Source organism: Hemitrygon akajei, chromosome 10 (assembly GCF_048418815.1).
Source record: "Hemitrygon akajei chromosome 10, sHemAka1.3, whole genome shotgun sequence".
In the NCBI taxonomy this organism is placed as follows: domain Eukaryota; kingdom Metazoa; phylum Chordata; class Chondrichthyes; order Myliobatiformes; family Dasyatidae; genus Hemitrygon; species Hemitrygon akajei.
The window spans coordinates 41,088,951-41,100,989 of NC_133133.1; the positions used below are offsets into that span (position 1 = coordinate 41,088,951).

General features: G+C 41.1%; 1 protein-coding gene across 1 annotated transcript in view; it reads left to right on the plus strand.

The window, feature by feature from the left end:
- Positions 1 to 12,039, plus strand: part of stard8 (StAR related lipid transfer domain containing 8) — a 91,570-nt gene that overhangs the window by 35,339 nt on the left and 44,192 nt on the right. Inside the window, exons 2-3 of the mRNA XM_073058124.1 lie at positions 8,167 to 8,238; positions 11,160 to 11,241. Coding sequence (XP_072914225.1) covers positions 8,167 to 8,238; positions 11,160 to 11,241 — 154 coding nt within the window. The remainder of the gene's footprint in view (positions 1 to 8,166; positions 8,239 to 11,159; positions 11,242 to 12,039) is intronic.

Consider the following 12,039-nt stretch of genomic DNA (forward strand, 5'->3'; position numbering starts at 1 on the left):
TTGGGTAGGTTACATGGTTGGCACAACATTGTGGGCCGAAAGGACTGTAACGTGCCATAGATTTCTTTGTTCTACGTTTTCTTGTAGCTTTTTTTTGTCAAGAAAGGGTTATTATATTTTGAGGTATAAACTCCTCTTGGGCTTCCAGCAGGTACAGGTATCAATTTTAATCAACGTTTCGATGACAAATTCTGCCATCCCTAATGAAGATAGTTGAGTTTGTCATTGAAACATCGGTTAAAATCGATACCTCTACCTGGCTGGGAGCCTCAGAAGAGTTTATTCATCACGTATGCTGGGAAAGCACTAGATCTATTTTCATATTTTGAGGTGTTTTACAATTTTTCCAAATCCCTCTGTATTCACAGCAACTATCAGGGTCTGATTTAGGAGGTTGTTTTGTTCTTAAAAGCTCTCTGGGGCCACTTATGCTGTTAATGTGCAAAATGAGTTCATAATCTGAGTTTTGTTCATGGCCTCTTTCTTAGCTCTTATCCTGGCTACCAACATTTAGCACAGTGAAAGCTTGTGAGAGATTGCTGTCTCTCTCCTTCTGGCTGTGGTCTGTTTTTTCACTACTCACTGGGGGATAAAGCTTGTCAACATTTTGACATTGAAAGGACTCTCTTAGTATTATATCCCTCATGAATTCAGTAGACATCTTTTACCAGCCTTGCTATGATGCTGGGACCTTTTATCGCCTATTGATCTCTTCCAACAGAAGAGAATAGTCAATTCTAAAGCTAAGTAGGTATTGAGAGAAAAATAAAATGAGTGGAAGGAGAAAAAGTATTAAAATATTTAAAAAATTAAAATAGACATGACAAAAGAATATTGATGACAAGTATTGTTGTTGTTTATTATTTGGCTATTGTCGAGAACTTTGAGTTGTATTTATTTGTCTGTTATCTAATATTCATGCAAAGCACTTTTGGTACTTATAGAGCTGCAGTATTTTCTTTTTATGAATTTTAGGAATATATCCAGTTGAAAATTTTGTTGCCTTAATTCTGGCTACCTTACATTAAGTAGTTTTCATGGTGAGTTGTATGATAGCAAAAAGATTAGGAAAAGACTAAACTGAAGAATACAGAAACAGGAGCCTTCCCAAGTACAATGCTTAATCCCAGTGGCCTGCTGTTATGGAAAGCTGGGATTTTTACAGACCACATATGTAGCTAACAATCTTGTGGTGTCCTCAACTGCCTCTAACAACTCTTGATAAGAGTTTGCATCCTTTTAAATCTTACATAAACATCTGGAGCTTCCTTTCCCATGACATCTGTTTCTTGAATGTGTGACTTGAACTGAGGGAGGCAGGAAAATGGTTTCAACTCCTATTTTTATAACAGTAAATGAAATGTCTTAAATATAGGTGGCCATTGTTCACTAGTAACCAACTAATGCAAGCCTGTTCCTGCTCAGGTTCACTGGCTGAATTCATTGTTTTGTTGTTTGTTTGCTCTCTTGCCTTTCTCTCTCAAGGATGATTGTATTCGCTGTAATGGGAAGGTCACTGGACATCAGCTTCCCTTAGTACCTGAGTCATTCTTCAGATTTGAGATTGGGCAATGAGGACTAGATTTTCTCACCTAAACCATATTTCTAATCCTTTTTGTATTACTTAACTTTATTATTAATATATCGCTGACAGGAAAAAATGACGCTGCGATATCAACAGACATTTATCAGAATGGAGAATCAGGTTTTTTTAATCACTGACATGTTATGAAATTTGTTGCTTTGCGGCAGCAGTACAGTGAAATACATAAAAATTACTCTGTTACAAGAAGAAACATAAATATGTAATGCAAAAAGAGAACAAAAGTGAGGGAGTGTTCATGGTCTGTTCAGAAATCTGATTTCAGAGTTGAAGAAGCTGTTGCTACATCGTTAAATGTGTGCCGTCAGGCTCCCTAATGGGTAGCAGTGAGAAGAGGGCATCTTGGCAGGTGAGGAACTTTAATAATAGATTCCACCTTTTTGAGGCATCATGTTTTGAAGATGTCATTGATGCACATCAATAGGCAGCAAAGCTGAGCCCCAATGAGCCTCTGATCCAACATCCATCCATTTTACAGCAATGAGTACGAGCAGTTTCCTAGTCTATGTAGCCGAGAGCTGCTTCTGTAGGCACATTTGTTATCTGAGCTGTGAGTGCTAGAGATAGTATGAGTTTGTGGGTTTAAGTAATGAAGTTCCAGTTTCCAGAGAGTATAAAGTCAAGCCATATTCCGTTCCATTATTATCCCTTTCTTATTTGAAGAAACCCTTATTTGAAGAAACTACAGCATGCGTCACTGCTATTAACCAATCCACAATGCAGAGAGGTCAGATGTCTTAAGTTACCAAAGCTGCTTTAAAGGGCCCCAGTTTTGGAATAGTCTTTTGGTTGCAGTGGTGCACATTTTTGCCAAGGTACAGAGAGCGATAGAGGCCTCCAAGGTGACAATTCAAGTGTGGTCTCCATGGTTTTTGTACAGCTTAATTTATAGGTTTAAAGATTATTTTGTAACCAAGCAGAATTGCATTCTGCATCAGTATTCTAAGTCATCGTACTGTTTAGATTATAATGCTATCTGCTGGGCTAGTCACAGTTCACTCAGTTGAGCAAGCTGTTTGTTGTCACGTGGTGATAAAGGTAACTGCATAAACACTGCCATCAAACCTCAATTATCAGATTTATTATCACTGTCTTGTATGACATGAAGTTTGTCCTTTTGTGGCAGCAGTACAGTGCAAAGATATAAAATTACTATAAATTACAAAATAAGTAAATAGTGCAAAAAAAAAAATGAAATGGTGTTCATGGATTCACGAACCTTTCTGAAATCTGGTAGCGGAGGGGAAGAAGTTGTTCCTGCATCACTGAGTGTAGGATTCAGGCTCCTGTACCTCACCCCAAATGTAGTCATGAGAAGAAGGCAGGTCCTGGATGGGGAGGATCCCTAATGATGGATGCCGTCCTCTTGAGGTACCGCCTCTTGAAGATGGCTTTGGTGGAAAGGATTGTGCCTGGGTCTACAACCCTGTACAGCCTCTTGTGGTCCTGTGGATTGGGGATGCTCCATACTATACTGTGATGCATCCATTTAGAATGCTTTCTACCGGACACAGATGGGACCCTGCAGTGGATAGTGAGGTTAGCTGAGAAGATCATCGGGGTCTCTCTCCCGCCATTACAGACATTTACACCACATGCTGCATCCGCAAAGCTAACAGCATTATAAAAGACCCCACGCACCCCTCATACAAACTCTTCCCCCTCGTGCCATCTGGCAAAAGGCACCGAAGCATTTGGGCTCTCATGACCAGACTGTGTAACAGTTTCTTCTCCCAAGCCATCAGCCTCCTCAATACCCAGAGCCTAGACTGACACCAACCTACTGCCCTCTACTGTGCCTATTGTCTTTATTGTACTGCCTGCACTGTTTTGTGAACTTCATGCAGTCCTGTGTAGGTCTGTAGTCTAGTGTAGTTTTTGTGTTGTTTTACGTAGTTTCAGTGTAGTTGTTGTATTGTTTCATGTAGCACCATGGTCCTGAAAAACGTTGTCTCATTTTTACTGTGTACTGTACCAGTAGTAATGGTTGAAATGACAATAAGAAGTGACGACTTGAAGTTTGCAAGAGTCTTTGGCAATGTACCAAATCTCCTCAAACAGCTAATGAAGTAGAACTGCTGGTGTACCTTCTTTATTATCCCTTTCTGTAAGAATCTTAATTAAACAACCGGTTGTAGTGCTGAAGGATTGCTTCTGGTGCTTGAATCACCATGAGCAAACTCTCCATTACTCTTCTGTGAAAGTCCCTTTGGTGGCTGTGTTCTTCACTTTTCCAAAAGACCTAATTGTGGGAAACTTCACGGTGAAAAATGCCCCAGTTCTGCCACTCAGTGTATGAGCAGCAAAGTAAAGAGATGATGGACCATTTGTAACAGCTTAGAAAAATCATCCACTAATTTGTGACCAGAATTCCCAAATTGAAGGCTGAAGATTTGGGAATTATTCCTGAACTGACTCCAAGATTTTTGATCCATATTGAAATAAAGCGTATATTTGTTTCAGAGACTGCATAAAAAAAAGATACTGTTAAAGTTAGCAGAGATGAGATGATCCAAAATGTAGTGGCGGCTTTGATACTGTCAACCCTCTTATGGTGCCTCTTAAGCTGGTGCAGTGATGGTGGATATATACATTACATATTTTTAATGCTAGTGTGAAGCAAGAAGTACATTTCCTTTTGCATTTGTAGAGGCCTCATCCCTGGGCAGTTATTGGAAATTGTAACTGTTTACATCATTAATTGCCTGGCAACAGTTAAGTGTACTTGTGCACTGAGAAAGGGAAAGGAATTGGATAAATGACTGCTTTCTTAGCTGGATGAGGTAAGCTGTTAGTTTTTCCAAATTCCACATGCAATACTGTGCATCTCCTTTCCACTGAATCCTTGCCAAGAGAAACCGAGGTTTCCTTTAATGAAATGCCATCCAGTTGATGCCATTTATTTATATGAGCTGTGTCCTCAGTAGTATGAATGCTTAACTAGTGTGAAAATATTCTATTTTGAGCTCTCAATTCTGTGTATCTGGTTACCTATCTCTTTGGAAATGTTCTGCGGTTGGAAGACATTACACGATGACTTCCTTACTCTTCCATCTAGTGAGTCATACAGCCCTGAAACAGGCCATTCGGCCCACCCTGTCCATGCCAACCAGCATTCCCATCTGATCCGGCAGTGTAATTTATTTGGTTACAGAGTAGAAGTGTTATTGGTAGTATTATTAGTGCGGAGTGTGGCATGGGAAATATTTACTAGAATTGTATTAGTTAGATGAATTGGATATGACAATAGTCCCAGTGTTAAGTACCGTGCACAAATGATGATCATATTAAAGTAATGCTTTTAGTATGGCAATAAGACATTGGAGCAGAGTTAGGCTATTCGTCTCATTGAGTCTGCTTTGCCATTCCATCATGGCTGATTTATTCTTCCTCTCAACCCCATTTTCCTGCTTTCTCCCTGTAACCCTTAACAAGAGCCTATCACGTGCTACTGTAAATACACTCAATGACTTGGCCTCCATGGCCGACCATGGCAATGAATTCCACGGATTCACCACCCTCTAGTTAAAGAAATTCCTCATTATCATGTTCTCAGTGGATGTCCCTTTATTCTGAGGCTGTGCCCTCTGGTCCGAGACTCGTCTACGACAGGAAACATCCTCTCCACCTCCACTCTATCTAGGCCTTTTCAATACAAGGATATTTGGTAAGGTGTCTTGCCAGAACAGTTTGGTTTTAATACTACAGGACTAGATTGTGCCCTTTGAGATAAATCCATTACTTACCCCAATCAGTCCTTCAGAATGGCGGCAGACTCTTAAAGACAAGAAGTTAGTACTGCTCCTGTGCTTCTTTATTTATTCTATCACCTCCGAATCTGCTAATATATGTCTCCATTTTTTTTAAACTGCATCTTCTTTTCTCTACTCCTTTATTGTTTTTTTTAATCTTCTTGTCAGAGCCCTTCCTACTTCTGTGCTGTGACTCTGGGTACTGGTTTTCATTGTGGTAAGATCCTAATCCCTCTGCCGTCACACTTCTTGCCTCTGTAGTTTCCACTGTGTAGTGGTCCCCTTGCTGAAGAAAAAAATCCCGTTCCCAGTTCCATGCACCTTGGGGGAAGTGAACATTGTGGTTGTCCCTCAATGATTGCACATTCTGGGACAGTATTTGAGATTATGCTCGAGATGGACCGATGTCTTGGAATTGCATCAGTCACCTCCAGTTAGGAGGAGAAGCTTAGAAAATATAAAAAAAAATCCCAAAAATCTTTAATCGCATAGTATTGCCTAGCTGTTGGCTTTTGTGGTAAATCTTTGTGCAGATTGTGGTAATTCCACCTGTGCTCTTTAAAACGCTACTGTGCATTCTGCCTGTATGGATGGATCTATCTACATTGCATTGTGCAGTCACTAGTATCTCCACACCTAACTATATTTTGTGCATGCAAGCAAAAATCAGTTGGTCAGATATCTCTGATGTTCACAATACTGACAACCCAGACCAACCTATATATGTTCTTCAGAGTGGTCTGGAATCTTGGTTTTCAACAACGACACTAAGACAGGAAGAGTCCAATTCCTCTGTAGTAAAATTGTTTGTGTTGGGACAATTGAAGAGCTAATAGGGAATTTGCAACCTGTGTACAATCTGACACAGTAGCAAAAGGAGGTGAGAAGAGAAATCGTAAGGTTTTGGCTTTAAAACAGTATAAGGTTCCATAAGACAGGCATTAGACAGGAAAAGTGTTCTAAATTGCTCAAGTCCCGAGAAAGGAGTGAAAATATTGTGTGTTTTTAAGGGCACGATGAAGAATATTAACAGCACCTTTTTCACCTCAGACGGTTGAGGAAGTTTGGTATGGGCCCCCAAATCCTAAGAACTTTCTACATGGGCACAATTGAGAGCATCCTGACTGGCTGCATCACTGCCTGGTATGGGAACTGTACCTCCCTTAATTGCAGGATTCTGCACAGAGTGGTGTGGACAGCCCACCACATCTGTAGTTGTGAACTTCCCATGATTCAGGACATTTATTCAGGAGTGATTCTTCCAAGACGGTGGCGCGACGCAGTTTGCAGCAGCCTCTCCAGAGATGATATCTGTTATTTGTTAAGCGGGGTGCCGTGCACAATCCTAATCTGATGAAAAACGGACGTGGGAGCACGGAGGAACATCTGGAAATCTCCAGGGTAAGGCCTTCTTCGTTGCTGCTGCTGTTGTGATGTCCGGGTCTCTGCTGAGAAGAACAGGCCCCCAGTCCTCGGGGTCGCGTTGCCGGTGGTGGGGGCGTTGTAGTGCGCTCGGCAGAGGATGGTGCTTGGAAAGGCTGTGCCGGAGGGGATGGTCAGAGGCTCGGAGGTTCGACGGACTCGGAGTCAGCTGGGGTCGGGGCGCTTGCATTGTGTGCTGCGTCTGCGAAGCTGAGTCAGGCGGTGCCTTGAAGTCCATAGCCGGGATATTCCCTTCTGTCGCCTGCGTGGGATGACAAGTCTATCGGGACCCTGAGGACTTGTGGAAACTGTGTGGTGGTTTCTTTTCAACTTATAGTCTTTTAACATCTTTGGACTATTTTTACTGTGCCCATGGTCTGTTTTTTTTTAACAATTATGGTAATGTCTGCACTGTTGTAACTATATGTTAACTGTAACTATATGTAACTGTGGTTTTGTGTGGGTCTTGTAGCTTTAATCTTTAGTTTGTTGGGTGGTAGAGTTGGTCTCCTGACTTGGTGTGTCTGGGTAGTCTTGTTTTGTCTGGTGGATTTGGAGCTCCTTTCCGGGGAACGTGATAAGATGGTAGCGCGACATTAATATGCAGCAGCCTCTTCGGACTCTGGATTTGGGGATTGCCAAATGTTATGTGGATTTTCTGGTGTAGTCTGTTTTGTCTTGTGCTTTTGTTATATCATTCTGGAGGAACGTTGTCTCATTTTTTAACTGCATTACATTTGTGGTTTCTAAATTACAATAAACTGAAATTCAATTCAATTCAATTCAATTTACAAGGACAGGTGTGTAAAAGGGGCCCATAGGATCATTGGGGACCAAGCCATCCCAATCACAATCTATTCCAGCTGCTACCATCTGGGAAGTGGTATCGCAGCATAGAAGCCAGGACCAACAGGCTCTGGGACAGCTTCTTCCACCAGGCCATCAGACTGACGAACTCGTGCTGATTTGAGCGTACTCTATATTACATCGACAGTTCTAGTTATTATAAATTACTGTGATTGCACATAGATGGAGATGTACCATAAGGATTTTTACTCATGTACGTGAAGGATGCAAGAAATAAAGTCAATTCAATTCAGTTCACTGAGGAATGCAGAACGACAGAGAGCAAATGAAAGACAAGCTAAATATAGGGGAAGGGGAGTGTGAATAAAGGAAAGTTGGAGTATTCTGATGAAAATAGACAAAGGCAGTGGGAGAACTTGTGTGGAGCTAAGGGTGAGCTAAGCCAATTGATCTGATCTGTGCAGTAGACTCCTTGCATCTCTCTGTAAGTGAAAAACTTTGCTTATTTTGTTCTTCGGTTTTGATACTGTAAAGTGAAACGTTGTTGTTCCAAGAATGAATTTACTGAACTCTTTATTACAGAGCAGGAAGCTAAGGATGCATGTGATTGGCTGCGGGCAGCAGGATTTCCTCAGTATGCACAGCTCTACGAAGGTGGGTGTGCTCTTAATTCCTTATTTATTTGTTTGATTTGGTTTCTGAATGGGAGAGGACCAATGGGAAACTGTGGTCCTAAGACTGAGAGAAATTTGTTTCAATTTACCAAATATAAACTTGCATGAGGACAATGGTGCACTTGTTATCCCAGGATGTTTGATATTGTTCTCCAAATAACAGTCTGTGTGTCTCTTCCTTTCCTTTCTGTTGCCCTTCGCTTATTTGTCCCAGAGAATATTTCTGAAATGTAACATAATAGTTTCAGGCCACAAGGGTGGTAACGGTCCCAGGCATCCCTCCACTACCTCCCCATGTGCAATTACGACATAACAACCTTGTCAGTAAAGCCCAAGTCCATTCAGCGAATGAGTTCATGAAGCAACTAGTTAATTTGCCCATACAAATCCTAACTCAGAATTTCCATCTTGCCTCCCTCATTTTGTCAGCCAGTTGATTCATGCATGATTCGAAAATTCAGATGGAAAATGCGCAGAAATCCCAGACAGATGAAAAAGTTTTGTCGTTCTTCTGTTGAAATTGGAGGGCTTTTGGGGGATTTTTGAAGCTTACGAAAGACCAGTGGTGAATCTGAGTTCAGACGTCTCACAGACGACTTAACTCCTTCAAGAAGTTGTGAAAGGCAAGGTTACTTCCCCCAAATCAATTTTAATGTTATTAATAGACAATTATTGCACAAAACACTTACTCTTGATAATTTATTCAATAACTTAAAGTTGAATGTGGTTTAGACTACCGCTTTTGCACTTGCCTTTTTGTTTGCCAATTTCTCAAAGGTGGGCACGTAGTTGACTTATTGCAACCTATTATATCTCCCCAGTATCCATTATAACACAAAAGCTTGATTGATGTTACGGGCATATCCTGAACACTAAACACTTTGCGTTGAATTCTGCAGCCACCTTTAGTCAATGTGGTATTTTCTAAAGGTTATTGTGCTACTCGGGGTGCAGACCTACATACATGCTCATCTTCGAGCACCTGGACAAGGCCTCCTGGACCATGCCTCCAAGAGGTCAGCAGAGCCACTGTTAGTAAATCTTGCAGTCCACATTGTCTTGGGGAGAGTTACCTCATTTGCAGCCAGAGTTCACCTGCTTTTAAAAAGATAAAGGCAGAAGTGAAGGTAAGCCGGGGCCAAGCTAGATTGGTAGATTACTTAGAAGAGTCTTCCTGCTTCATCTGCTGCATTAAGATTCCAGCACTAATACATTGTGACATAAAGATCCCTGAAAGGCACAGTGTGCCTTCTCCAATTTTTTCAGATCTTATAAACCAGAACTAAGTAAGTTCACAAATAGTTAACTTCTACGACTACGTTTGCTTTCAATATTTATTATCTATTATAACGGAGCTTCCTGTTTTAAAATTCTATTCAAACTTTTCTGTGAGGACTTTATATATTTAATTAAAGCAAACATTTGAAGTGCAATAAAAGTTTGACAGTAACTTTAAATGACCCTGGGAGGGTCAGCAGGGAACAATTACTGGAAGTAAAGCATGCTGGGAAATGATCTTTAGCAAATCTCCTCTCTGCTAATCAACCTTCACCCTCTGGCTAACAGCTTGCCCCTCAATGAAAGCACATGTTGTTGCTCCCTTTGGGAAAATTACTTTCATCCCAGAAAAAAAACTCCAGTTATTGCTGCCTGACTTTGTTGAGTGGGGCTTGTTAAATCTCTGTTGAACTGGGTTGGGGGCAGCAGGAGGGAACTGGAAGCTCAGAAATGAAGTTGTGCTTATATTGGCCTTTTGGTTTTCCTCAGACGTTGTTAGTCACTGCCGGACTAAGCAACCTTCATTATCTCGAGATCTGCTCTGGCATGGCTGCTCAGTGTTCATGCTGCTCCCTCACTTCATCAGCGCATGCTGAGACACCAACTGCACTAGACAGTCTCTTTCATCTGCACTGCACTAAACAAGACTGGTCCTGTTTAAATGATTTCTGTGACATTAATGGAGTTACAATTCCTTTACTTACTGCATTTACTACTCTTTAGATTTTTGATGACAGTTGTATAACCAACTGATCCCATGAGAATCCAGCTTAAGCACTTTAAGTATAGTACAGTTCTCTCTCTAAATAATTGACTCAGCACATGGTAGGGGAGAGTGGAGTTTTCCATGCACTTTTTTACAATTGTGTACCGTGCTAACATTCACTGGAGTTCACTCCCTGACTTAGAAACATAGAGAACCTACAGCACAATACAGGCCATTCAGCCCACAGAGTTGTGCCAAACATGTCCTTACCTTGGAAATTACCAAGGGTTCATCTATAGCCCTCTATTTTTCTGAGCTCCAAGACCCCATTGTATCCGCCTCCACCACCATTGCCAGTAGCCCACTCCACGCACCCACCACTCTCTGCGCAAAAAACTTACCCCTGACATCTCCTCTGTACCCACTTCTGGGCACCTTAAAACTGTGCCCTCTCGTGCCAGCCATTCCAGCCCTGGGAAAAAGCCTCTAACTTTGCCCTTCATCTGATGCAAATGCATCCAGGTATACAACACACTTTCTTTTTGCAGAAGAGAATCTTTAAAACACTGATCATAATTGATGTATTTAGAAAACTGTCATCTTTGTTGATGCTTTGATGTGAAAAATGGTCACGTCTTCATCTGTGAAGATTTGAAAATTGAACCTCAGTGTGTTTCAGCACCTGAAGAAGGGAGAAAATGTTGGTAAAGTTGATGGATCATGCAGAATCTGATGACTGCAAGGAAAAATAATTGGGCCTTCCTTCAGGGAGTTACCTTCTGAAAGATTGTTGAAATCCTGATATGATTGAATAAATTTCAATCATAGCTGGATCAGGCAAGTTTAGTTTTTTGCAACTAAGCAGAGGGAGTAAGTCAGGCACAAATTGATGAATGATTTTCTCCTTTGCTTTTCAGACTCCCAGTTTCCCATTGACATCACAGCGGTCAAGAAGGATCACATTTTTCTTGACGAGGATTCTTTGAAATCTGTGTGCAGGTAACTATTGTGAACCTTTTTAATTGTGGCTAGTCTTTTTTTTCCTCTAAAGGTTTCTGGCTAGAAATTCCACAGAATAGTACCACGTTATTATTTTGTATGCCATAATCTTTTATATGAAATTTCTTTGCTGAATTTAATTGACAACACTTGTGGGATTTGGAAGATTGTCGTCTGGCACTCCGCACAAATGACATACTTAAGTACAGAACCTCCTGGTGCAGAGTGCGTGGTTGATGCCTCTGTTGTTATCTCCTTGTACCAATGCAAGAATTGGATGCAATTCAGAAGGTGCAGGATAGATACATCCCAAAGAAGAAGTAGTATTCTAAAGGCAGGATGACGCAACCATTACTGACAAGAGAAGTCAGAACCACCATAAGAGACAAAGAGAGGGCATACGATTGAGCAAAACTTAGTGGTAAGTGAAGGGACTGTGAAGCTTTTAAAAACCACCAGAAGGCAACTAAAAGGCATGAAGAATGAAAAGATGGAATATGAAAGTATATGAAGCTAGTCAATAATATTAAAGAGGATACCAAAAGATTCTTCAGATACACAAAGTGTAAAAGAGAGATGAGAGTAGATATCGGACCACAGGAAAATGATGCTGGAGGGGTAGTAATCTGTTGATGTTGTGTACTCAGATTTTCAGAAGGCCTTTGACAAGATGCCACACATAAGACTGCATAACAAGCTGAGACCATGGATAAAGCAGTGGCTGTTTGGCAGAAGGCAAAGAATGGGAATAAAAGGAGTCTTTTCTGGTTGGCTGCCAGTGGTGTTTAGGGGTCTGTG